The 26040-nt window shown below is 38.2% G+C and overlaps 1 protein-coding gene across 1 annotated transcript in view; it reads left to right on the forward strand.

Annotated features, from left to right (window-relative positions):
* The window catches only part of trpm2 (transient receptor potential cation channel, subfamily M, member 2), a 28531-nt gene extending 6365 nt beyond the window's left edge, over nt 1–22166 (forward strand). Inside the window, exons 8-32 of the mRNA XM_036569631.1 lie at nt 91–193; nt 1188–1309; nt 2038–2355; nt 3645–3788; nt 4021–4153; nt 5429–5574; nt 5906–6018; nt 7218–7325; nt 8803–9028; nt 9285–9403; nt 9597–9735; nt 11655–11826; nt 13612–13792; nt 14564–14745; nt 17415–17547; nt 18003–18090; nt 18345–18432; nt 18740–18894; nt 19004–19056; nt 19157–19186; nt 19302–19388; nt 19708–19777; nt 20111–20221; nt 20881–20994; nt 22014–22166. Of these exons, the coding sequence (XP_036425524.1) occupies nt 91–193; nt 1188–1309; nt 2038–2355; nt 3645–3788; nt 4021–4153; nt 5429–5574; nt 5906–6018; nt 7218–7325; nt 8803–9028; nt 9285–9403; nt 9597–9735; nt 11655–11826; nt 13612–13792; nt 14564–14745; nt 17415–17547; nt 18003–18090; nt 18345–18432; nt 18740–18894; nt 19004–19056; nt 19157–19186; nt 19302–19388; nt 19708–19777; nt 20111–20221; nt 20881–20994; nt 22014–22130 (3252 nt within the window). The 3' untranslated portion in view covers nt 22131–22166. The remainder of the gene's footprint in view (nt 1–90; nt 194–1187; nt 1310–2037; nt 2356–3644; nt 3789–4020; nt 4154–5428; nt 5575–5905; nt 6019–7217; nt 7326–8802; nt 9029–9284; nt 9404–9596; nt 9736–11654; nt 11827–13611; nt 13793–14563; nt 14746–17414; nt 17548–18002; nt 18091–18344; nt 18433–18739; nt 18895–19003; nt 19057–19156; nt 19187–19301; nt 19389–19707; nt 19778–20110; nt 20222–20880; nt 20995–22013) is intronic.
* Nucleotides 22167–26040: the final 3874 nt, after the last annotated feature.

The following is a 26040-nucleotide window of genomic DNA, read 5'->3' on the forward strand; positions in this document are numbered from 1 at the left end:
CTGGGAAAATGTAGTGACAGTTAGAAATTTCTGAACAGTTAGGAGTGGAACAGCCACACATTCAATATCCTTTTTTGACATTGTTCACAGATTCAAGACATAGTTCGAATGCCCCAGCTGCTGACGGTGTTCTGCATCGACGAGGAGAAAAACAGTGACCTGGATGTGGCCATTCTCCAAGCTTTTCTAAAAGGTGAAACATTTACACGTTTAATCGTTATGCTAACTGCATCAAAGTGATTCTCACCATTCACTTGCTGGAAACTCGTCAGCATACTTAAGAAACTAATAGCTGAGTTGACTGCTTATCAGACACACTTAGGAACAGAATGCAGTGTAAATTCATGCTTCCATTAGTGGCTGTAACACAGTGTCTATGAGCTTTGGGTGTGAGTGGTAATCTATCATGTTCTCTTTATTAGTTTAGGTCCAGTGGATGACAGATGGTTATGTGCATTACAGAACTAATTATGTAACTCTAGTATTGTGAAAAAGGCTTGTAGAGGCATCTGAGAACATGATATTTAAAGCTACTCGTCTGGGCAAAAGCAGTCATTGGTAAGAAATCATTGGTAAGGAAATTTAGGGAAAAAAAGCACTAAAATAAAAATAAAAACAAAAACAAATAAACAAGTTAATAATACATTGTGGTTTAGTTTTGGAAATAAATCCATACAGCAAATCTAAAAGAATCCAGACAGCTCTTCTAATTAGTGAAGTCAGCTACTTTAAGGTCATCCATTGTTTACAAAGCAAAGCATTACAATAGAATGAGACTCTCTGGGGCAGCTGCACATCAGCCTAAGCTTCCATGTTCAATGCCAAGTGTTGCCTGGAGGGATATAAAGACCCTTGCATTGGCCATGTGGAATTGCGCTGTATGGAGTGATGGAGCTCCATCCAGTATCTTTGAGATGACTTGTGGTGGCATTTGTGACCTAGAACTGATCAACCAACATCAGTACCTGACCTCACTAATGCTCTTGTAGCTGAATGCAGTCAAATCCTCACAACAACGTTCTGACATCTAGTGTAAATCCTTCCCAGTGGAATAGGCTGTTACCGCAGCAAAGGAGAACAAACCCCCTATTAATTTCTTTCAGAAGAAACATTTATCTACAAACTTGGACATGTAGTGTACACTTCACTATTTATTTTGGTTTTTATTTTTATTTGTATTCCTGCAGCCTCCCGTAGCAGTGTCAGTGTGGGCAAGCAGAACAGGGAGAGACAGCTGGAGCTGGCTGTGGCCTGGAATCGTGTGGACATTGCAGAGAGCGAGATATTTACTGAAGAAAGTCAATGGAAGGTCTGTTACACAGTGCATTACATTACATTCACCGCTCTCATCTTAGGTTCATGTAAGGTAATATAATGTATATCGTACCTACTTGCAGGAATTGGTTGTGCTGTACATGAAAATTTCCTATCATGACATCAGTGACCAAAATGGTCTCAGTTTCAGAGTTAGGCTGATACTTTAGGGCATATAGTGTCTGCTGAAATGGTTTAGAAAGCACTAATACACATTGTAATTATTTCACCAGAGTTAATATATTGACACTTTTTTATCGAGCCTCTCTTCCATTAAATCAACTACAGTTTAAATAAATATGAAATTGTCCCAGCGCTACTACTGCTTACTCTTCAGAATTATATATAGGGGTGACCAATTTGGCAAAAGTCATGATACTTCAAGACATTCACGTTATATGATATGTGTCACAATGTTTCATTCTTTGAAGGTTTGGTCAGTTGGAACAGACAAAAAAGCTTCAGTAGTGCCACATTTAACAATACTGTCAAGAACTTTGAGTACATTGATTTTTATTCAACATTTAATATACTGCCCTGCATTAAGTCCAGGTAAAAAGATCAATAACTGTGCTCTTTTTGTAATGAACTAAACAGCTTGTCTATGTTCTTTAAGTGCCCATGATATCCATAATAGATTGTGATGTAATTTATCGTAATAGCAATAAATATCACCACATTGCCCACTCTTATCACTCCATAAGCTTGTTTGTTGTTTTCCAGTCCAGTGACCTGCACCAGGCCATGTTCTCTGCATTGGTGGGCCATAAATCTGAGTTTGTGAGTCTTCTGCTGGAGAACGGAGTGTCCATCCGCCAGTTTCTCCAACATCAAGATACCCTCCATGAGCTGTATACACACCTGCCCAGCTGCCTTTTCTTGCGCAAACTGGCTAAGCGTGCTCCAAGAGGCACTAAAATTGCACTCAACCATGTGTCGGATGAAGTGCGTCACCTGCTGGGCAGTTTTACTCAGCCGCTGTACCTCCCAGCATCACCCCGTCAGAGAGCAGCGAAATCTAACGATGACATCTGTTTAACAGTGAGTTTGAATTTTGCAGTGTTAATACAGTTCAACTCAAAATAAGAATTATAGGATGTTTGGAGGGTTAGGATGTTAAATAACAAATATAATAAACAATTTTAATTAGTAGACATTAAATGTTGTGTAAGAAAGAAAGATGCAGTTTCCTGCAGTGAACTATAGCATTTCATCTGACATTGTCTCAGGTTGACTCCTTCAATACATATTCATTTACTCTGAACAGTATTTATCTTTAAAAAATTGATATTTAAATTTAACTATATATTTATTATGAATTAGCCAAGTAGCTAGGTTAAATTGGCCTTTAGATTTAAAACAAAGTGTGATAACTGTTGACAATTGAAGGTTACTTGTATAGCTACTCTGTTGCTTGAATATATCTTCACCATCAGAACAAAACATTGTATCTACAATTATATTGTATGTTTCTATTTTGATTTCTTTTTACATTATTTGAAGTACGAGCTACCCAATAGAAATACTAGCTGCCCAATAGAAATGGAATAAAACATTTTTACATTACCTTGCACTGAAAATTAACATACAAAATTAAGATGCATTGATAGTTTTAATGTTCACTCAAGTGTTTTGGCTCTACAGCCCTATTTAAGAGTAAGATTTAGCACAATACACAAATCTAGTACATTTATTTTGCTTGCTTGGTTGCTGCCTGCCTCTACTATGTGGTAGTTAATGCATAGCAGGTAGGACTACCTACCTAGAAAATGAAATGAATGTCATGTTAACTGATTCTTGTGCAAATTTTGTGGGGGAAAAAGCTTTGTGGCAATGTATTGTATCGTCAGTGAAGAAGGAGACACAGGAAACACTGTGCTTTAAAGGCGAATGCTCTTTTATTGAACAGACAGCAAGGGAGAACTGCCGCCCAGCGCTGATAAGCACAGCACGACAGCAGGGAAGGTCACTTTTAGCCATAGGATTCCTCTCTATGTCAGACGCTTATCCCCACTAACTAACCCCACAGCCCAGCTCAATAAAGCACACATAGCAAGTAAACTTGGACTGTTAGGCGATTAAAAAATTTAATCGCGATTGATCGCAAGTTTATTTTATTTTTTAAACTGCTGAAATTTTAGCACAGTGAAACATTTTTAAGTGCAGTGAGGTTATATTAGAAGAGTGGACACAATATGCTTAATACAAATTTACTTAACAACTTTGATCTTTAAAAAAAGCATTTCATATCAAAATGGTAACTTAAATCTTTTTTTGCAAAACATTTGCTGCTGCATATATTGCTGATAATACTGCTATGATCCTGTCAGGTGCCAGTCAAAGGCCACGGCCTGGAACTGCCGTGCTTTGAGGAAAAGAGAACTCCAGACACTGTATGGGACCCAGGCAGAGACCTCTTCCTCTGGAGTGTGCTGCAGAACAAGAGAGAACTGGCAGAAATCACTTGGGAACAGGTAACATTAGACGAGCATAAGAGGTCAGTGGTCCAGGGAGCCAATCAACAGACACAGATTAACAGATAGAGATAGATTCTTAATAGAAAATTACACTGACTCAGCAATTTAAACCAGAAGTAATCTGACTTTATACTGTGGATTTACAAATTCAGTACAAACTTGAAAGGTTTCTTTTTTTGAGGCCTCCATCTCTGGTTAAAAACATACCTTGTGCCTCTCTGTTTTTCAGTGCAGTGACTGTATGGCTGCTGCTCTGGCTGCCAGTAAGATCCTGAAGAAGCTTGCTGAAGAGGGAGGGGACAATGGAGAGGAAACCGAATCTATGAGAGAACTCGCCAACCACTATGAGAAACGGGCCATCGGTACAGGGCAACATTTGTTCTATACTTCGGCATCTCTTCATTAGCTTTTATGTTACTTTAGTGTATTTGTGCCTTTGTGTACGTACCCTCAGAATCCTTTGAAAAGGTAGTCATGGGAGAATATTGAAAAACAATGTCCTATATATGTTTTTAGTTACAAAACATAAAGTAATGCATTCAGAATACATGTAAAATACACTTTGATAAGGCACATTGGAAAAACACTGTCATTTTTATTCAATTCTATTCTACTATTCCTCACTGTTACTACTTGGCAGTTTTCTTTACGTAGTTCTTCTGTTAATATGTCTCATAAAATATCCAATTATCATTTGAATGAAGTTCTGAAATTCTCAATATTGAGGATTTATCAGTCCACTCAGGCTTTAGGAGGAACTTCAGTGTTTGTAAAGAAGCCACTGGTTAAGTTCTTCATTAGAGTCTTCAAAGTGTATTTGTGTGTCATTTACTGTATTTTAACATTTCTTTTAAAGATTGTATGGTTGTTTTTAAATTTAGTGGGCGAGCATTCTGAAAGTATTTCTAAAATCATAAAAGGTACTGTATTCTGAATACTGCCTTTACAAAATGTAACAGATACTCAATTTTTGTATTATAAATACATATTACATTATTACAAATGCATTACATCCTAACCCTGTGTACCTACCACACAACAGGGTAGGTTTGCAACTGCTTGCCATGTTATTGTTGTTCTTTTTTTTTTGATCAATAATAACTTAAACAGTACAGATTACAATATTCTAAACTAGACACAAGAGGGCATTTTAGATGTTTTAATCAGTATTTCTACTTCTATTTCAATTTATATAGTGACAAATAATATGTTGTAATTGTCTAATTATTGTGATATGCTGTCATCTGCCCTGACTTAACTACATTTAATATTCAAGGCATTCTGAATGGTTTTTTCTGAAAGTTCGTTCTCAGTGTTATTCCTTAAGGTTTTTAAATTATTAAGGAATCATCTGTAGGTCTCATGCATATTTCTGGATGGATCTAAAACGTCTTCATTTTTCATCTTCCTACAAATGATTTGAAACCTATGGAGAGTGTTAACATCATATTAGAACTGTTTTATATTTATTTGAAGCATCATGTTTTATATGTTTATTTACATTAAATTATTTTCTATATTAAATATGTATTTTATGATTCGTTTAACCTGCAGTAACACATTTATTTTATTGTATATTCTTATACACTTTTCAATGGAAGTGTGTATATCAAAGAAAATTCTTTGTACTTGTGCAGGTGTGTTCAGCGAGTGTCATAGCAATGATGAACAGAGAGCTCAGAAGCTGCTGACTCGGGTCTCGCCGTCTTGGGGTGGGGCAACCTGTCTGCGCCTCGCCCTCGAGGCTGATGACAAGAGCTTCATAGCTCACTCAGGGGTCCAGGTAAACACACCTGACATGCTTACTGTTATCTCTCTTTAAGACTGGACAAATGTGATGCAGGGCTTTTGTCAGCCTGAACCAAAAGCCTAATCATTGCCATACATTCATACATATATTCTCAGCCTATAGTTTTTAACCCCTTAAACTGCTAGCTAGTAAGTTAGATAGATATGCGAGTGAGAAATTAAAGTGTGGGCTTACATAGACGTCCCTGAAGTTTAAGGGACAAAAATTCAATTTGCCATAATTCTTTTTACCAATTTTAAAATTCTGTTTACCACCATGGCAGTTGCAAACACTGTGTTAGAAATAACCTAACTGGCTGTTTCAGGCCCTGCTGACTCAGATCTGGTATGGGGAAGTAGCAGTGGATAACCCACAATGGAAGCTCCTGCTCTGCATGGTTTTCTTTCCACTTATCTACACAGGATTTTTGGCCTTCAGGTAACATTGAGTGACAAAAACAGGTGATTCTAATGTTGTTATTTGTGCTCTCTTTTATCTGTTATTACATTTTTCTGTCACCCAGGAATTTTATGTAACATGCTGTTGGAAATTTGAAAAAAAAAAAAGTAGTTTACATTAAAGTTTACAATTTAAACATTACCTAAAAAGTTACAGCAGTTAATTTTCTGCAGTAATTGGCTCTTTTGAGGTTCTAACAGTAGTCAGCAAGCATACTAGGGCTCCATTGCCCTTGGTCCTGCTTTTTAATGCACGTGATGAAATTGCTCACTGTGCTCATCACTGACAGTGCTCAGGGATTCTCAGGGACAAATGAGAGTCCAGACAGTGTATCTTTAATTATGTTAGTTGTCATAGCTCTGTATGAAGTTAATAGGTCACTCACAATATCATAATAAATATCTGCTTTATACACATCATCTAAACCGCTTCTCCTTCTGGGTCGCGGTGGGGTGCTGGAGCCCAGCTGTCATTGGGCAGCAGGATACACCCTGGACAGGTCGCCAGTCCATCACAGGGCAGACAGACAGACATACACATTCACACACACCTAGCAGCAATTTTAGCATATCCAATTAGCCTGACTGCATGTTTTTGGACTGTGGGAGGAAACCCACGCAGACACGGAGAGAACATGCAAACTCCACACAGAAATGACCGCGGTCGCCCGGCCGAGAATTGAACCCAGGCCATTCTTGCTGTGAGGCGACAGCGCTACCCACTGCGCCACAGTGCCGCCCTGTCCGCTTTATGATTTTTCAAAATGTTCTTTTCCTTCTTCTGTTCTTGGATAGACGTTACCGTATATAAATGAACATTTACATTCCTACTTTAAATGTATAACATAAGTAATGCCCCAGACCAAAGTCATACTTAAATATATTTCATATAACTTTATATATGTTAATAAGCTGATTGCCTATTTGGATTCAAAAATATGTATAAATCATAAGATCATGAGAAGACCACAGCAAAGATCCACCACACGGTGGCAGTGTTTATTCGAGATCATCTAGGGCAGCTTTGGAACAGACACTGTTGGTTACATTTTCTGAAGAACCTGTCATAATTAGCATTAAAAATGGATTAGATTAGGAATTTGATGGTATATACATTAGCAGGCATCATATATGTGACTCATAATGATGACAAATGTATGTGTTTGTACGTTTTGTTAGGCGAGACGAGGCCATGCGAAGAGAAGCAGAGCGGACAGAAGAGGAGAAGCTGGTGATGGACTCTGTCACTGGATTCTGCACTGATGACAGAGACAAACCTCAGAATCAGTACTGATATTTCAGATTTTGTGGAACAGCCATTTCAGATAAAGATACTTTTAGGTTTTGAGACTTCATTTTAACCACACATTTTAAGTTCTGGAAGTCCACATTAATTCAATGGATCACTTCCTTATTGCTGAGCATAATTAAGACTGAAATTGATGGCAGAGAAAATCATATAGAGTTCTCAGTAAGTAGTGTAGGTGGATAAAAAGGTTTAAATCCACATTTGTGAGTGCAGACCTTACCGACCAGCCACTTCATTAAAACCATCTCCTTGTTTCTACACTCATTGTCCATTTTATCAGCTCCACATACCATATAGGTGCACTTTGTAGTCTGACAATTATAGACTGTAGTCCAACTGTCTGTTTCTGTGCATACTTTGTTAGTCCCATTTCACCCTGTTCTTCAGTGGTCAGGACCCCCACAAGATCACCACATATTATTTGGTCGTGGATCATTCTCAGCACTGCCGTGACACTGATGTGGTGGTGCTGTGTTAGTGTGTGTTGTGCTGGTCCGAGTGGATCAGACACAGACACTGCTGGAGTTTTTAAACACCTCAGTGTCACTGCTGGACTGAGAATAGTCCACCAACCAACAACATCCAGCCAACAGAGTCCTGTTGGCAGCGTCCTGTGACCACTGATGAAGGACTAGAGGATGACCAAGACAAACTGTGCAGCAACAGATGAGCTATCATCTCTGACTTTACATCTACAGGGTGGACTGACAAGGTAGGAGTGTCTAATAGAGTGGACAGTGAGTGGACACAGTGTTTAAAAACTCCAGCAGCACTGCTGTGTCTGATCCACTCATACCAGCACAACACACACTAACACGCCACCACCACATCACTGCAGTGTAGAGAATGATGTACCATCCAAATAATGCCTGCTCTGTGGTGGTCCTCTGGGGGCTGACCATTGAAGAACAGGGTGAAAGGACTATTCAAAGTATGCAGAGAAAAAGATGAACTTCAGTCTGTAACTGTAGAGCTACAAAGTGCTCCTATATTGTAAGTGGAGCTGATAAAATGGACAGAGAATGTAGAAACAAGGAGGTGGTTTTGATAAAGTGGCCGGTTAGTGTACGGTTGTTGTAAGAGAAGAGGCTTTATGACTTTTGGAAGAGAGAGAATGCTGAGAAATTGGGGTTGGGGTTCTGGATGGCTCCTGCTTTAAGCTAGAAGGCCAGACCACCCACCCCTTTTTGATAGACAGAGATAGGACTGAGAGAGAACTGAGGAGCTGAGAGGAGATGGTGAGGTGGTGAAATGTGAAAACTTTGTCATAGGAAAGGGAAGATGACCTGGAAAGAGAATTAGCTTCAGGCAGGCATGGTCCTCTACCCAAACTTTAGTTTCATAACTCCATTTCAGCACTCAATTCAGCACACATTTTTTTTTGTTCCATCTGCACTACTTTTTAGACTGAACACCTCTGAAAAAAAAAAACAAGTTCTTTCTTTGTGTCACCAGTGACCAATCTCAGAAGTCTCATTTGCGTCCTCTGAACTGCTGGACGCGGATGATGGGTCTGTTCACCTGCCCTCAGGTGAAGTTCTACTGGAACATCGCCTCCTACTTTGGTTTCCTGTGCCTCTTTGCTGTGGTGCTGATGACAGACTTCCAGCCCTCACCATCCTGGAGAGAGCTCCTTCTGTACGTGTGGCTGATCTCTCTGGTGTGTGAGGAGATCAGACAGGTGAGATTTGGACAGGCACAATAAAATGTAATCAAGCATATCTCAGAATAAAATTGTCAGAAAAGAACTCAAGGCTTACAGTATTTGTATTTGGTATCACAATACAATAGTACAATGTTTTCTCTTGATACAGAGCACAGAAATCATTTTATAAACAATAAAGACGATTTTATCCAGTTTTGTTCATGTAAATTGAGTGTGCCAGTATTTGTGGAGGACATTACATGTTTGGTGTCAATTCACTCCTTCTGTTTAGCTCTTCAATGACTCAGATGGATTTGGCCTTCAGAAGAAAGCAAAGATGTATATTAAAGACCTATGGAACATTCTGGATGTGCTGTCGATAATGCTTTTCATCATTGGCCTGGCTTGCAGGTCAGCTTACTGGTTCAACATTGGCTTTCTCTAGGGGAACACTGTCCACTAAAAGCCATTGCATAATCGTTTGTATATTTTTTCTCAGTTTTATAGTAGATTTCATATTTGCATGAGAGCCTAGTTACATACATACGTACACTCAAATATTCATACATACAGTCCATTATAAGACACTTAATTTCTCCTTCAGGCTGCAGGCTTCTGGAACAGTGTTCTATGTGGGTAAAGTCATCCTCTGCATCGACTTCATCATATTCTGCTTGCGCCTGATGGCCATCTTCACCATCAGCAGAACCTTAGGTCCTAAGATTATCATTGTCAGGAAAATGGTGAGAATAAATTCCATTCCTGGTCAAATTCCAGACCTAGTTCCAAAAAAGTTGGCACAGTAGATAAAATGCAAATAAAAACAAAAAGCACTGATTTGCAAATCCTTTTTGACCTGTATTCAGTTGAAAACAGACAAAAAGACAATATTTACTGTATCAACAAGTTAATTTTATTTTTTTTATATATATATGCTTATTCTGAATTTGATGCCTACAACTTGTTCCAAAAAGTTGAGAAAGGAGTGTGCATGTTTACCACTGTGTTACATCACTTTTCCTTTCAACAACCCTCAGTAATCATTTGGGAACTGAGGACACAAATTGTTGTAGATGTGAAAGTGTATTTTTCCCCATTCTTGCTTGATAATGCTTAAGGTTTTTAACAGTCTTGGGTCTCCATTGTTGTATGTTGCGCTTTATAGTGCGCCACATGTTTTCAGTGGGAGATAGGTCTGGACTGCAGGCAGGCCAATCTAGCATCTGCGCTCTCTTACTAAAAAAAGCCATGCTGTTGTAATACTTGCAGAATGAGCTTGGCATTGTCTTGCTGACACAAGCGGGGACGTCCCTGAAAAAGACGTTGTCTAGATGGCAGTATATGTTGCTCCCAAATGCGTATGTACCCCTCAGCATTAACAGTGTCTTCACAGACGTGCAAGTTACCCATGCACTTGGTACTAACACACCCCCATAACATGACAGACAGTGGCTTTTGAACTTTACACTGGTAATAGTCAGGATGGTCTTTTTCCTCTTTTGCCTGGTGAACATGATGTCAGTAATTTACATAAACATCTTGAAAGGTAGACTCAGCAGACCACAATATATGTTTCCCCTTGCCTCATTCCACCTGAGATGAGCTTTAGCCCAGAGAAGTCGGCGTCACATGTTTAAGATGTTTCTAGGATCATTTCACAACATTCCTAGCTTTAAATGTCCCTGTCCCACCTATTTTGGAATGTACAGGCAGCAGTTTCAGAATAGAAGTTCTGAGGGTCAAAAGGTAAAACGTTAAATATCTTTATACTGTTTTCATTTAAATAAAGGTCAAAGTTAATTTACTAATCAGTGTTTTCTGTTTTATTTGAATTTTACCTACAGTCCCAGCCTTTTTGGAATTGGGTTTGTACATGTTTTGTTGATTTCCTAATTTAAAATAACAAAATAACACATTCTTTGCAGAGAACACAGTTCTGCACCTTTTAATGCACAGTTACTGTTTATTTGCTGAATTGAACATATTAGAAAAAGAAATAACACGTATAATATAGCCTGTAAAAAAGTTATGGCACTTTTTTATTTTATGTTTTGTTCTTTCCAATATGTTCAGCTATTTCCTATAAATAGAAATTGTGCAATAAAATTTGTATAAAAATGCTACATTTAGATTTGTTTCCAGTAGAGGATGTGTTAACTTATTTTGTCTTAGTAAATCAACAAAACGTGTAATCTGATCAGGAATGTTCAAACGTTTGCATATGACTGTATATTTATAGAAATCTCACTGCACATTTACAAATGTAGGCCAATGAATAAAACGCAGACATTTTAGCACAGTAATCCAGTGTAGCTCAAACATTCTGCTTTTCTGGAGTACAATAAATATTGCTTTGAAATATTGATCAAATCTGAACATTATCTAAGGCTGAAAGGCTTTTTTAAAGCAATTATCTGCCAAAACTTATGATTTTGACTTGATCATGATTTCATCATGCATACCTAACCTAACTTTTGTAGATGATGCTTATTAATGTACTGTCAACAGTTATGTACTATTACTTTTGTATTTATTATGTATGTATGTTCAGTTGCGTATGTATTATTATTCTATACATTCCAAAAAGATAGCACTCATTGAAATACATGCTCGACTAACTTTACTTTTCTTACTCTTCCTTTTTATCTCTCTCTCTTTCTAGATGATGGATCTGTTCTTCTTTATGTTCCTGCTCAGTATCTGGGTGGTGGCCTATGGAGTGGCCAAACAGGGGATCCTCATTCAGAATGAGGAGCGTCTCAACTGGATCTTTCGTGGAGCTGTGTATGAGCCCTACCTCATCATATTTGGGAACATACCAGCTAGTATAGACAGTGAGTAAAATGAAACAAAGAGTTTGCAAGCTAAGAATTAAACTGTCATCAGAGCATATGAATATGAAGACGAGGTATTCCACTCTCAGGTGTGGCGCAGCAGAAGATGGGCTCCTTGTCTTTGTTCCTAAGTTTATTCTAACACTGTCATCTTAGGCTTGCTCATCTGTTACAAAAAGCACTATAGAAATAACATTGAACTGAATTGAAGAGGCTGCACAGCTGCAATCAGGAACAGTGTCAGAGCTGCCCTAGTATATACTGCTGTAAGGAAGACTCTCTAGGTGGATTGGAATCCATGATACCCGTACTCAAACACACAAAGCCAGAATCAAAGCCAAAACAGTCAAAAACCAGAAAAGTTCACAAAATAGCAGAAGTACCAAAAGGGGAGATCAAAAGCAGAGTCCAAAAGTTCAGAAAAGGGTCAATGTAATCCAAAAATCATCAACAGTCTAGCAGGAACAAGGCTTGGTTTGCAGATACTTCGCAGTGAGCCAGAGTTACTGAAGGTCCTTAAATAGGTAGGTAAATGAGCTGCAGGTGAGAGGGGTCAGGGTGAAACTAGGCAGTACGTCAGTATTCAGGTGAGGCTGACCTCTGGTGGCGATGGCGGGTATTACACCTGACAACTGCATACTGATTTTTTTAAAATGACTGTTATTCAAATGCCTTTCCTAGTGCAGTCTTGGCAAATGACCTACAAGATTCTTTTTTGCTAACAGAAAAAGAAAACTTGACAGCAAACAATTAAAAAACAGGGAATACAGAGGAATGTTAATGCAGAAATGCTAGAGCTGTTACAACACAGTGTAGCACATTGTATTGAATTGTATCACAGTATAATGTATTGTATCTATTGTTGTATTGTGATTAGCATGTTATCTTGTGGAGTGGTAGATCAGGTCGCTATAAAGCACAGTGTTTGTTTCACCTAAAAATAGAAATACTAGCATATGAACTTATGTTATATTTTAAGAACTTCCTATATTTTTGCGTTATCAAAAATATCAAACTGTCTCGTATTGAATTAAATTCTGATGTTTACAAATTGTAGTAAATGGCTACAATTCCGTGTTCTATCGAAAGTCATTATATGCAGTGTATGCAAAAGTTTGAACACCTCTGGTCAAATTACATGTTTTGTTAATTTTTTTCTAAGTGCAAATAAGTAACACACAAGTAACACAAATAAATAACACATTCTCTACAGAGAACACAATTAAATACAGCATTTTTCTACAAATTGTAGAGTAACATATTGTAACATATTTTGAAAAATATAAAATGTAGTGTGTGCCATTATTTTTGAACAGCCACATTTTATGATTTATTTCTTTTTCCAATATGTATAATTCTGCAAATAAACTGTAATTATGCATTAAAATGTGCAGAAGTGTGTTCTCTCTAGAGGATGTATTCAATTATTTTTACTTAGAAAATCAACAAAACGTGTAATGTGACCAGGAGTGCGCAAACTTTTGTGTACGACTGTGTAATATTTTGCTATTTTTTAATCTAGAATTGATACATAAGTCACAAGGAATACAAATCAGTCCATCATTTTATTCAGAATAATCCCTAAGGCTTGTGCTCACTGTCTAGCAACTTTCTGGACAGATGGTCTAATCCTGGTGGGGGTTGATAATGCCCTCTTAGAGCTCCATCACAGAAATAATGGACACTCAGTGGACTAAATATTTACAATATGCTTCTCAGCAGAATATGTTTTGCATAAGTCTGAAGGATTCAACACTGATGCTTGATCTCTTTTATGTGCTCCAGATACTCAGTTTACCATGGACAGTTGTAGTGTAAATGGCACAGATCCTCTGAAGCCCAAGTGTCCAGTGCTGAATGACGATAACGTTCCAGTCTTCCCAGAGTGGCTGACCATCATCATGCTGTGTGTTTACCTGCTGTTTGCCAACATATTGCTTCTCAACCTCCTTATTGCCATCTTCAAGTGAGTACTACACCTTCACAGTCTGGGCTCATTGTGAGTAGTCAGCATTTTTGGAAAGTACCAGAATTAAAAGAGTACTCTACACATGACATTTCTTGCCATAAGCTGTCTATGGCTGAGAGTCCAGAATGAGTGTAAGTACAGCTAAGGGTCACTCTTCTCACCCTTTGAGTATGACAGTCAGCCCCCTGCATAGCTACACAAGTTACTGCAAGTCCTCTTCCCCAAGCATACTAAAAGAGTCAACAAAGTATGTGTATTATGTATTTCAGGACAGTACTAACTCACAAATATTCAGCCTACATCAATTTAGCCCCACCCAATCACAGAAAAGTTATAAGGAGTGTTTCAGGCCAAACTGCCTTTTAAATGCAGTCTTAGAGAACTTTTATCTATACTAATCTTAAAGACACAGAAAAAAACAGCCTGATTAATTTGAATGGATAAAGAGAGGTTTGAAATTGTTCATTCAAATTTAAAAATGATTGATTTTGGTACATAAAATCATGCAGTTATCATAAGTCCTCATAAGTCCTCAGGGGACAAAAAAATCCAGAATATGTGCCTTTTAACATATGTAAAAATACCAGAAAAATTACATAAAATAGTTTGATTCAAATACACTTTTAGAATTTAATTAAAATATTTTGTGATTTCTTAATTTCCTCACAATTCCTGTTTTTTTGGAGACCTTATGTTCCATACACTTCCATACATCAAGAGCTTTATCTAATGTGTGTCAACTAACTGCTCTGTCCTTGTGTTCTATAGCTACACATTCACAGAGGTGCAGGATAATACAGACACGATCTGGAAGTTTCAGCGTTATGAGCTGATAAAGGAATACCACAGCCGTCCTGCTCTGCCTCCGCCCTTCATCCTCCTGAGCCATCTGTACCTGTTAATCACACATGTGTTCCTGCGACGACCCACTGACAAACACAGGCACTTCAGTAAGCAAGTGTCACTGAAAGACTAACAAAGGTTCCACAGATTTAGGTAGCAAGCACCTAAAATAGTTTTTGTTGTTCATTAAATTATGTAGACTAATCTTCTTTTAGTTGACTTTGATGCCTTACTTTGGCAATTGTTACATAATTGTTGCAAAATTCCCAATGTCCCACCTCCTTTTGTATTTGTTACTATATTTGTCAAACATTCAGTACAGACTGTCTGGTAGCATCCATAACACTTGCACTAACAGACTGAAATGCTCACAGAGGAGTAAATTTGATTTTTTTTATTCAAAAATAAACTGGCTTTACAAGATATTAAGCATAGACATATATATTTGAGAACTGACAAAATATGCATATAGGCTAATTTCAATTACAAAACGGACAGTTCCGGTCCTAAAATCTGATTGGTTGAGCTGCATTCGAAGCTGTTGTAAAATCCACGACATACACACACCTATTCATGCTTCACAACAACTGAATTGTGTATTACCACACCAGGGCAAGAAAAAAAAGACTTTTAAGCTGTTAATGAATAATCTTTGACTCCCATGCTGCTCGCATGGACCACCGAGTATATTGATGAAGTAAGAACCCATTTTTGTTTAAACTGAGGGGCTGAAAACTTATGTTCTTAACTAGAACTAGGCTGGCCAGCTAGCCAACAGGCTAAAAGATAGCAAACATGCTAAACAACTCCAACATTAATATCACAGGCTTGAATTAAAGTACTCACGATATAATTCACTGAAAAACGGCAATATAAAAGTCTAAGGAATGTCACCTGAATGGCTTACACACTTCAAATGTTCGTGTTTCAGTCAGAACTAACATCAAACCCAGGCTGAATCCCAAACGGCTCCATGCTCACTAGCTAAATCATGTGCTGTGTAACATTAAGTTTAGAAATTCTAGGCTCTGCTGTCAAGGAGTGCACTGCTTGTCGAGTATGAATGTGGATGAATCCCAAATGACCGTTTTTAGTGATATTTTGCATTGTTCGGGTGCAGGTTCAGTATTCAAATTACTACACAGTGCACTATGTAGGGAGCAGGGAGCCATTTGAGATTCAGCCCCAGCGTGAGAAAAGTGGCGTGGTCAGACTGGCAGGAGACTTGCGGTAGTAATTTGGTGACCAAAAAGTACTGAAACTAAAAGTATTTGCATTAAACAGTGCTGTGTTGTATGTGTTCACTGTTATACGAAAAACGTTTTTAAAAATCATGAAATGTCTGCAGTTTACAGTGATTGGTGACCAAACACTCTTTCAGCAGTCCATGGTTGCTTAGCAATGATACCATACTCTAAAGGAACTACGTTTCTTTGCGGAATACTTGTTTATGCTGATTACTATTAATAGTAACTTAAATAATTATCTAAAACATTGTGTTTTTTAATATATTTATTAAAGGGGCAGTGGGTTATGGTATTTTATCACGGGGAAGGGAGTTTTAGGCACTCTGCTTCGCGTTATGCCAAAGAACACCCTTCCCTGTGATAAAATCGCAGTAACCCATGGCCTCTCATGGCTTACTGCTTTAGTGAACAGTGGATACTGGAAACATTCAACTTAATTGACATTAAAGTGGTTTTATTATTATTTTATACTATATAAAGTGCTTTCATGTGTTTTGTTTTTTTTCCCCAGTTGTTTCGCCAATTTAGTCATATCAAATTCCATCCACTAGTTAGGACTCCCCCGGTCACACAATACCACCAGTGCTAGTAGGGCTAAGGCTAGCACAGGCTTCCTCCGAGACCTGTGAAGCACCACCACATCTTTTTGAACTGCTGCTCACGCTCATTGGACAGCCAAGCGCACTTGGAGGAAAGCGCCAGCTGCCAAATGTGATATGTCAGCTAACAGACGCCTCCTCTGACTAGCATCGCATTGAGTGATGGGGAGGAGGGCATCCTACCCACCCAGAAAGTGAGGCCAATCGTGCTCTCTTGGACTCCTCGCATAGGGATTGGTGTAGCATCAGCAGGGATTGAACATGCGATTGCCTGATGATAGGGCCACCACTTAGACGGTTCTGCCACTCGGGAGCTCTAAGTGCTTTCATGTCTAATAAGGAGGAGGATTTAGTGATGCAAGCTCCCCTTCAAATGAGCTGATGCTAAAGCTGGAGCTAGTCACAGCAACATGAGATGCTAGATGCGCCTGCACTAGGCCTTTAATGAAACTTTACAAAGATTGGCATGTGTACAAATGCATTGATACTGTGGCGTGTAGGTGGAGAAGAACCAGAGGAGGCTATTATTATGCTCTTGTTATTGAACAAAAGTGTGTACCATAGAGAGGCATCCTATGGCTAGAGGTCAACTAGTTAGCTAACTGATCTTAACATTGTTCTGTAATGTTATTTATCATTAGACATCATATTAAAATGATTTTTAAATAACGTTACAGTAAATCAGAAAAAGTTTCTTATCTGTTTGAGCTAGCGTAGTCTAACTGTTAATAGTTTTGAGTTCAAACTGTGAATCCAAAACCTTTTCAGCTTCAGGAATGAAACAAAAACAGCACCACCAGATGATCAGGATAGCATGCGTCTGGCATTATATGTCTCTCAGAAACACTTTCCACCATTTCTTAGCATCTCTTTATGATCTGGGTTTAAGTGAAGTTTCGGTAAAGCTAAACGCTGTTTCATTGTGTCCAGGGCAGGAGCTGACTCAGTCAAAGGAAGAAGAGCTGTTATCATGGGAGTCATTCATGAAGGACAATTATCTGTCATCTCTGAGGCAAGACAAGAGCCAGAGTGTGGAGCATCGCATCCAGGACACAGCAGAAAAGTAAGATTCCTGCCATATTCCATGACATACCATATGACTTACCATAATGTTATAGAATGATATCCATATGATGAGGCACTTTTGAGTGAACCAAACCTCGCTACCACACCATATTGTAATAAATTGATTAGTTGAACTCTAAGAAGCTGTAAATGACAATTAAGAAATTTTAGATATATTTAGAATGATGAACAGAGTTGCCGAAGATTCTAAAATGAGGGAAAAGCTGCATAACATGGCAGATACCAGAGCAGATAACTTTAAAAAATCTGACATTATTGAATCTAAAATTTTTTCACCTTTCGGTGAATATTTTGTAATATTTAAAACCACATTGAACAAATTAATATTGCAAAAAAATGAAAAAAGAAATGTTCATATGGCAAGAGCCTCCAAACAGAATTATAGTTTATAAGCAAACAAAGTTTATTATTATAAAACTTGTTGTTTTTCAGGGTTGAAACCATGTCAGAACTGCTGGAGCGAGAACATGACAGAGGTTCTGGTGTCATGGCGAAAAGGCTGGCCCGGCTGGAGGAACAGGTCCATGATCAGCATCATTGAATCTATTTGGGGCTTGTCAACTCCAGCATAGTTTGTTTTAGTTTCTGCTTTTCATTTAAATGACAGGTTGAATTAGATGTGTTACAGAAGGGACGGCTTGGTAACTCCTGGTTAAGTAGTATAGCATAAAGTCATAAAGAAGATGAAAAAATGTCGCCCCAGCCCCTTAGGTTAGCTAAATCTTGAACTTCTAAGTATGAGAGTCTGATAAAAGCTGTGTCATTTTGTGTTAGGTCTCACAGTCCACTAAAGCTCTACAGTGGATTATGGACACTCTTCAGTCTCAGGGCTACACATCTAAACAGGAGGCACCTATAATGGGTGAGTCTGATGGTTTTACTTCTTCTCTGCAGACAAAATATACTGTTTTTCATTCTGCACATTCTTCCATTTCTCTGATCTGCATGATTATCAGAATGCTTAAAGTCCCTCCTGGTTAGTCAGTCCCATTAAACCAACAGATGTGCCAAGCTTCATCACTGGTATCAAGAAAAGAGAAGGCATTTCTGACATGAGCAAACTGCACCCTTATCAAAGGATACTCTCCAGCTTTGTTTGAGTAGAGGGGTAGTTGAGTCTCTTGCTTTCAGCAGAAACAGTTCAGACTTACAGAGCCTTTCGTTTTCAGCCTGTACAGTAAAGGGCACAGGGAGTGACCCTACAGAATCTAGTGGGCAGGAACCAGAGGAGGAGAAGACTCATCACTTCTATGCCCGCCAGCACCACTATCCTGGCAGTACTGTTAAACGCTTCCCTGTGCCTGAGGAGAAAGTGCCTTGGGAGGTACCCAATCTAGACTGTATTTATTAGAAATTACCAAAACTTGGTGGTTTATAAAAGATTGTGCTATTTATGCATTTTTGGAGTAATCAGAAAGTCTGTTCTGTTGTAGGTGGACTTCACCCCTTACTATCCTCCAATTTACAATCAGCAAGAAACCCCAGAGTATGTCCTTAGTGGCCTTCATCCATGTTTAAATTAGGATGTAACTGTCATTGCCATTTAATCTTGACAAATATGTTCATGTATATGTTTTTTCAAACAGTTCAGACAGTTCAGCCTTGGACAGCCACAGGTAAACAATGCATTTTAAATAATTTACCAGCCTCTGAACTTATTTATTTATCCATGTTGTTCCTTTGGTGTCTGTTGACTTAATCCCAGTGTTAAAAATAAATCTGAATTTTCAGGAACCCTGCAGGGCGAACAGGAATAAAGGGAAGAGGAGCTCTAAAAAGTCTTGGCCCTAATCACATTCTAGACCCAGTTATCACAAGGTACTAGATATAGAAGCATTAAAATCAAATGTCCTACTTGCTGTGAGTCTATTATTATTAAATGTAGTCTAAAATCATAAACGACATATCATCTGATTGATATTTATGGCTGATTCTGTCGACTGCCATCACTGTAACATTGATGAGATGATGATAAGATTATGACTACAACGTGAGCAGATTAGTGATATGAGTCATACTGAGTTCATCTCACTAGAGAGGTCATCTCACTAGAAAGAGTTTTGGAGTAAAGATTGTGAAGTATGTGGGTTGTAATGAAGGACTGATTTTTATTTATTTATTTGTCTTTTTTCTCTAGATCTGAAGGCTCTGTGTTGGAGTTCTTGGCTGTTTGGGAGGAGACAGCAGGATGCTGGTCATTCCCTGGGGTGAGAGCCCTCCAGAGTAAAGCGCTGTTGTTTTGTTCATGGTTAATGATTTCTGATTCTGATTTATGATTTTAGAAACTACTTTTATCAACATGCTCAATTTTATAGTACTTTAATGCGACATTAAATTTTGTGTTTGAGTGTTTGAGTTCTCTGAGGAGCACTGAACCTTAGCAAAAGATTATACAGTGCTTTATGGGATCTAAGAGAATGTAATATGTGGTCAGTTGATGATTTATTTGAGTTTATCTGAGCTTTTTCTCTGTGCAACTGATTTCACTGACAAAAGTTGTACCAGATATAACTGTGTCTGCTTTACACCCTCATCTCAAGGGTTCTGCCCAGCCTGGAGCGCCTTTACCCAAGAGGCTGGAAACGGCACTAGGGAAGAAGCTTTACCAGAAAATCAAAGCCAAAATAGAGTCAGGGACTGGTGTCAAAGAGGTGAATGTTAAAGGATGAACCAGTATATTCATGTCTACACCTGGAAATGAGAAAAGCTACACTCCTAAGTACACACTAGATAACCTACACTCCTAAAAATAAAGGTGCCTCAAAGGTTTATTTGAGCGAAGACACAAAAGAAACACTTTTGGTTCCCTGAAGAGCCATGTTTGAAAAAGAAATGCAGATGTGTGAAGAATCTTTTAAAGCTTTAAAGAGCCTCCACACAGTGTAAAGGATTCTTCCTAGAACCTTTGCACTATGTAGAGGTTCTTAAAACCTTGAAAAGGTTCCTCACAATTTATTTACAAATGTTCTCTAAAGAACCACCCAAAGGTTCTGTCGAGAACCAGAAGTGATTTTTCTATTCATCGTGCAAAGAACCCTTGTTGGGACCTTTATTTTACAGAGCATAACTGGATGACATTACAGAGGTGAATGTCAGATATACCACCTGTGTTAGCCATTCAGGCATCAAAGTTGCAGTCATTACTGAATCTAGCTACACTTCTTTTCACATATTAGTTGCCTAGAAGCCAATAAACAAATGTTTTCACACCATTCACTGACTACAGACATGTTGTAAAGACACAGAGGTTTAAGTTTTACATGATTTGGGGAACATTTAGAGGGAATTTTGGTGCTCTGCTCTCTTCCAGGTCTATAAGGGTTATGTAGATGATAGCCGTAACACTGATAATGCCTGGGTGGAAAGCACTGTAATAACAGTTCATTTCGACCGGCGGAGCCTGCTGATGGGTGATGGCTGTGAGGTAGGAAGTTTTTTCTTCCCTTCAGCTGTCCTGTCTCTCCGTCTCGAGTAGAGTGGACTGAATTGCTTCAGCGAGATTTTATAGTAAATGTCAAGATCTCAAGTATAAGTGCTGATTCATACAAGAAATAATTTCTCAGATGTTTGAATTTAACAATCTGTATGCCATCAGACCTTTCAGTGCCGCTAAAGCCTCATACAGAAATAGCAGTATGACCATTTCTTCATATATTCATAAGTATATTCATGAGTATAATGTATATTACCATACTGTCGCTGTTCAAATAAAATTGCAATCTGCAAAATGGCATGTTTACAGAAGAAGGTAAAAACTTTCTTTACTTTTAATGTAAGTCTTAGAAATTGAGATACTTTTGTTTTTGTTGTTGTTTTTTGTTTTTGTTTTTTTGACAGTGACAATTCACTGATCAGCCATAACATTAAAACCTCCTTCTTGTATCTACACTCATTGTCCATATTATCAGCTCCTCTTACTACATAGGTGCAGTTCTACAGTTCCATCTGTTTATCTGCCTACTTTGTTAGCCCCCTTAACAAAGTATGCTAGGGCTAACAAAGTAGGCAGAGAAACAGATGGACTACAGTCTATAATTGTAGAACGTGGTGTAACTGGGTGATGAGACAGAGAGAGCATGGCATTAGATAAGTGCTCCTATATGGTAAGCAGAGCCGATAAAATGGACAATGAGTGTAGAAACAAGGTGGTTTTAACCAACTGGTCGGTCAGTGTACATAATAATATAATGTAAATGTTATCATGTATAATAAAATTATATTAATGATGATGGTCTATGATAGAACTTTTAAAACTCAGATTCAGTTAACCCTTTCAGTGCAGGCTTTTATTCAGTTACTAATCTTAAGGCATATTATTCAGCAACTACTATGAATTACTTTGCAAGCACAATGAGACTAAAATGTAAGTTATGTTGTTAAGACATATGTATGACATACATGAATGAGGCAGCACACTCATCTAATGCCATGCTCTCTCCTCAGATGGGCAGCTGCTCTGAACAGTTTCAGTGGCAGGAGGTGAGCAGCAGAACAGTCGTGCGCCCATACCAGCGAGAGGCTCTCCGTCTCATCGCCCAGTTACACCACGCCAACTTCTGAATCTCAGGAAGACACAAACACTCTTGACACCTCAATGCTTCACCCAGACAGAGCTGTACTACATTGAAAGCAGTTAAGGATCTGTTTATCATGTACAAAGTTAGCTCACTTTTTAAAGTTTGTTTTTATGGCTGTAGCAAGCAGAACCAAAATGTTTCTTGTTTGGAAGGAATGCAAAAAGAAAACACAAGCCATACAGTAGCTATAATAAGCCCAGCATACCAAAAATCATTTCTTTACTAATACTTTGTTACAAGTCCCAATGCCTTAAAGGGCCCATATCCTACATTTTGTTGTATTTTATTTCCCCGCTGAGGTCCACTTCTGATGTCTGTGTGTAGCAAAATGTACCATACTTTATTTTTACATGACTATTTTCCAACTTTTCTTTGTCCATATGATTTTCTTCATCCTTTAAAGAGGCTGGTTTTGTGCCTTTAAGACTAATACATGTTAGTGATCTCTGTTCTGATTGGCTGTCCTGTATTGTGCCTTGTTCAAAAAGCAGTCTGGGCTGAAAAACTCCTCATAATTTCAGTGTGATTGGGTGGGCCTAAACTGCTCTGGACACAATATCTTGAGCCCACTCTTCCATGAACTGGGTGCACATTTCAGCCAGAGTTTTGTGCCTGGGTGCCTATTAAGAAAAATTAAGACTGAGCTCTGGTGATTTTGTTGGTCAGTCAGATTGTTCCAGTGTTCATATCTGTTGAACCAGTCACTTACAAACACCCTACAGTTGTCATCCTAGAGTGTGGGAAGCACAACGTTTGTGGAAGAGTGGGCTAAATTGGACCATCTCCAAAGGCTGGTGTAATCCATACCTGCCATGATGGGTGTGGTCATTAATACAGGGGGTTGCATAACTAAGTATTAGGGGAGAAATTATGCATGTAAATAGTTCTTGCCCTGAGAGCTTAACCTCACACTGCATACTGCATACTGTATACTGCCCCACTATATATATATGTGTGTGTATATATATATATATATATATATATATATATATATATATATATATATATATATATATATATATATATATATATACGTATTCTCAGTCCAGCAGTGACACTGAGGTGTTTAAAAACTCCAGCAGCACTGCTGTATCTGATCCACTCATACCAGCACAACACACACTAACACACCACCACCACATCAGGGTCATCTTTAATTGTAGAACTACAATGTGCACCTATATTGTAAGTGCAGTTGATAAAATGGACAAAGAGTGTAGATAAAAGGAGGAGTACTTCTTGTTATGGCCAGTCAGTGTATATATGTAAGCAATCTTGAACAGGAAACTTAACCAGGCTTGTTAGGAACATGTGGAAACTGATTAGCATGTGTGAAGCAAATGCAATGTTTTGAAGAAACTGATTCCATGTTGCTTATTTTAGTTTTAGTTGCACACATAGCCTCAGTGCTACCTCACATATTACAATGAGACAATCTTTTACTCCTATTACTCAACACTTCTAGGTTTTCTACCCTGCTCACTGTTTTACCATGTTTAAGATGCATGGTGAAATCATTCAGCATAGTTTTACCATGTATCTAGGCTATTTAAAGCCATGAGTCATGGTAAATGAGTTGATGTAAATAAATAAATAAAGTATTCCGCAGAAATATGTTTGATAGTTGCCTTTTTTCATGGAATTAGGTTACTTTTTATGCACAACTGCAGGAGAAAGTAAAAGGCCATGTGATAAGAGTAAACAGTTCCTGCTACTGCTAGGCAAAGTGGATGTAACATATCTGTGCCCGATTAGGCAGGTAAATCTTCGAGACCTCAAATATGTACCTGCATATTTAGATATGGTCAGGACATGTTGGAGCTTTGCATAGAGTTGCTTATTTGATGAGATAAATACAAAATTCAATTTAGAACGTTATGCACTGGTATGTTTGTATACCTTAAAACAAATAAGCGTCAATGCAGGCCATTGTGGGTTGAATTGGATTGTTAAGATTGTATGTGGAAAGAGTTAGTTTTCTTATTGTGAGTAATCCAGCCTACTGTCTTCATGGTACATCAAATCAGCAATCTTGTCTTGCAAAAAAAAGTCCAGAAAGATCCAGAAAAGCATATCTTCAGTTCAGTGCTGTAGGCACAGTGAAGGGCTAAGTGTGGGATTTGTTTATTCCATGTAGGGGTCTTGACCATTGATGAATGGGGTAAAGAGAGCCAAAGCTAATGAATTATACAGAAAAACCAATGGAGTACAATCTGTTATTGTAGATCTGACTTGGATACATCCAGATCTTCTGATATTAGTTACATAGGAATAGAGCACCTCAGTGATTTAGGCATCTGCAAATACATAGTTTATAAAAATTGTGCAAATTTTCTATTTATGGTGTTTGAATTGTGTTCCTGATCAGATTTCACCAGCCACAAGAAACTGATGGGTGAGACTATAATAAAGATGAAGAAATCAACATTCACTCCCTCATCATCCTCCTTCATAAAATTGAAATATGGCTCAGTGCTACACACATCTTTTATTGCATCCCTTGGCTCCGAATACTGCTTAAATACATCCTTTTTCTGGGCTTTACTCACATTTCAATCACATCTACTATGTTCCTTCAAGATAGAACTGGGACACATATCTTTTTTTTTCTCGTTTGGAGAAAACGGGCTGTTATGGGAACACTGTGAAGACCTCTGCTTACTGTTCCTTTGTGGTATGGACAGAAACCAGGGGAAAGAGGTGGCTCTTCCTGGAAAAAAAACCACCCCTGCTTCCAGGCTAGGCAGATTTCTGTCCACACCACACAACCATTGTAGGAGGCCTTTGGCGACTGCTTTTAGTCAGAACCACAGACCAGAGAACCTTCTGCCAGTTTGGTGAAAAAATCTCTTCTGTCTCAGAAAATGATTGGCACAAAAAAAGTAAAGAAGCAAGCTTGCTATTTCACAAAATGTGAAAACCATCATCATGTGCCACAGAAGTAAATCAGTACAAAATGTAGTTAAAAAAACATAACTAAAATATGCACAAGAATAGAATGAGACAAGAATGTGAAAATAAACTTTTTGTATAAAAAAGAAAAAAAAATTGGCTTGCATACTGTTGAAATTGTTTGTTAAAAATATTGACATTAGTTCTTGCATATGTAGAAAGGTAGACTGGAATGGCAATAATAATGAATGGACAAAATAGGAAGTAACATTTTTGGTAGAAGTTTAAAATTAAGAATTTGTCAACTCAGTTAAATAAAATAATTCATAAAAATCCTATATCTTACACTCTCAAAAATAAAGGTATGAAACTGTCACGGGGCAGTACCCTTCTTCTCATTGGGGTGGCACCCTCAAGGGTACATCTCAGTACCTTTAGTGAGGGAACATAATTGTTCCATAATCCACTGAAATTATATTATCTAATTTGTATCGACTCCACACAGCCCGTCTCATCTCCAGGCTTTTTATTTTATTGTTCTGTTTTAAAACATTAGGTTATGAAAAGGTACAAATATGTACTTTTCATCTGGAAAAACGTATTTAAGGTTCACAATTGGACCTTAAAACCACTGTTGTACCTTTTAGGATGCATTTGCACTGTTTGTACCTTGATGAATGAAAAACGTGCCTGCACTGTACCTTTATTCTAACAGTGTAGCATGCATAGAGGTATAAAGCTGATGTGTAAGCAGGGAAGGACCCTGAAGGTTGTTCAGGAATCCTGTAGTCCACCTGCACTACAAAGGTTCATATTTTCCTGCCCTGATACACCAGATTCAGCTCAAAAAGCACTTGATTTTTAGCTGAAAGGTAACACAGAATACAGAAACAAATTGTTGCAGTCTAAACCAGAGTAGCTTTAGCCTATATAAAACAGGCGCTTATACCGCCCTCTAGTGTCGATGATTAAAATAATGCCCTGTAAACAGTTGGTGTGCC

Source organism: Colossoma macropomum, unplaced genomic scaffold (assembly GCF_904425465.1).
Source record: "Colossoma macropomum unplaced genomic scaffold, Colossoma_macropomum, whole genome shotgun sequence".
Classification (NCBI taxonomy): domain Eukaryota; kingdom Metazoa; phylum Chordata; class Actinopteri; order Characiformes; family Serrasalmidae; genus Colossoma; species Colossoma macropomum.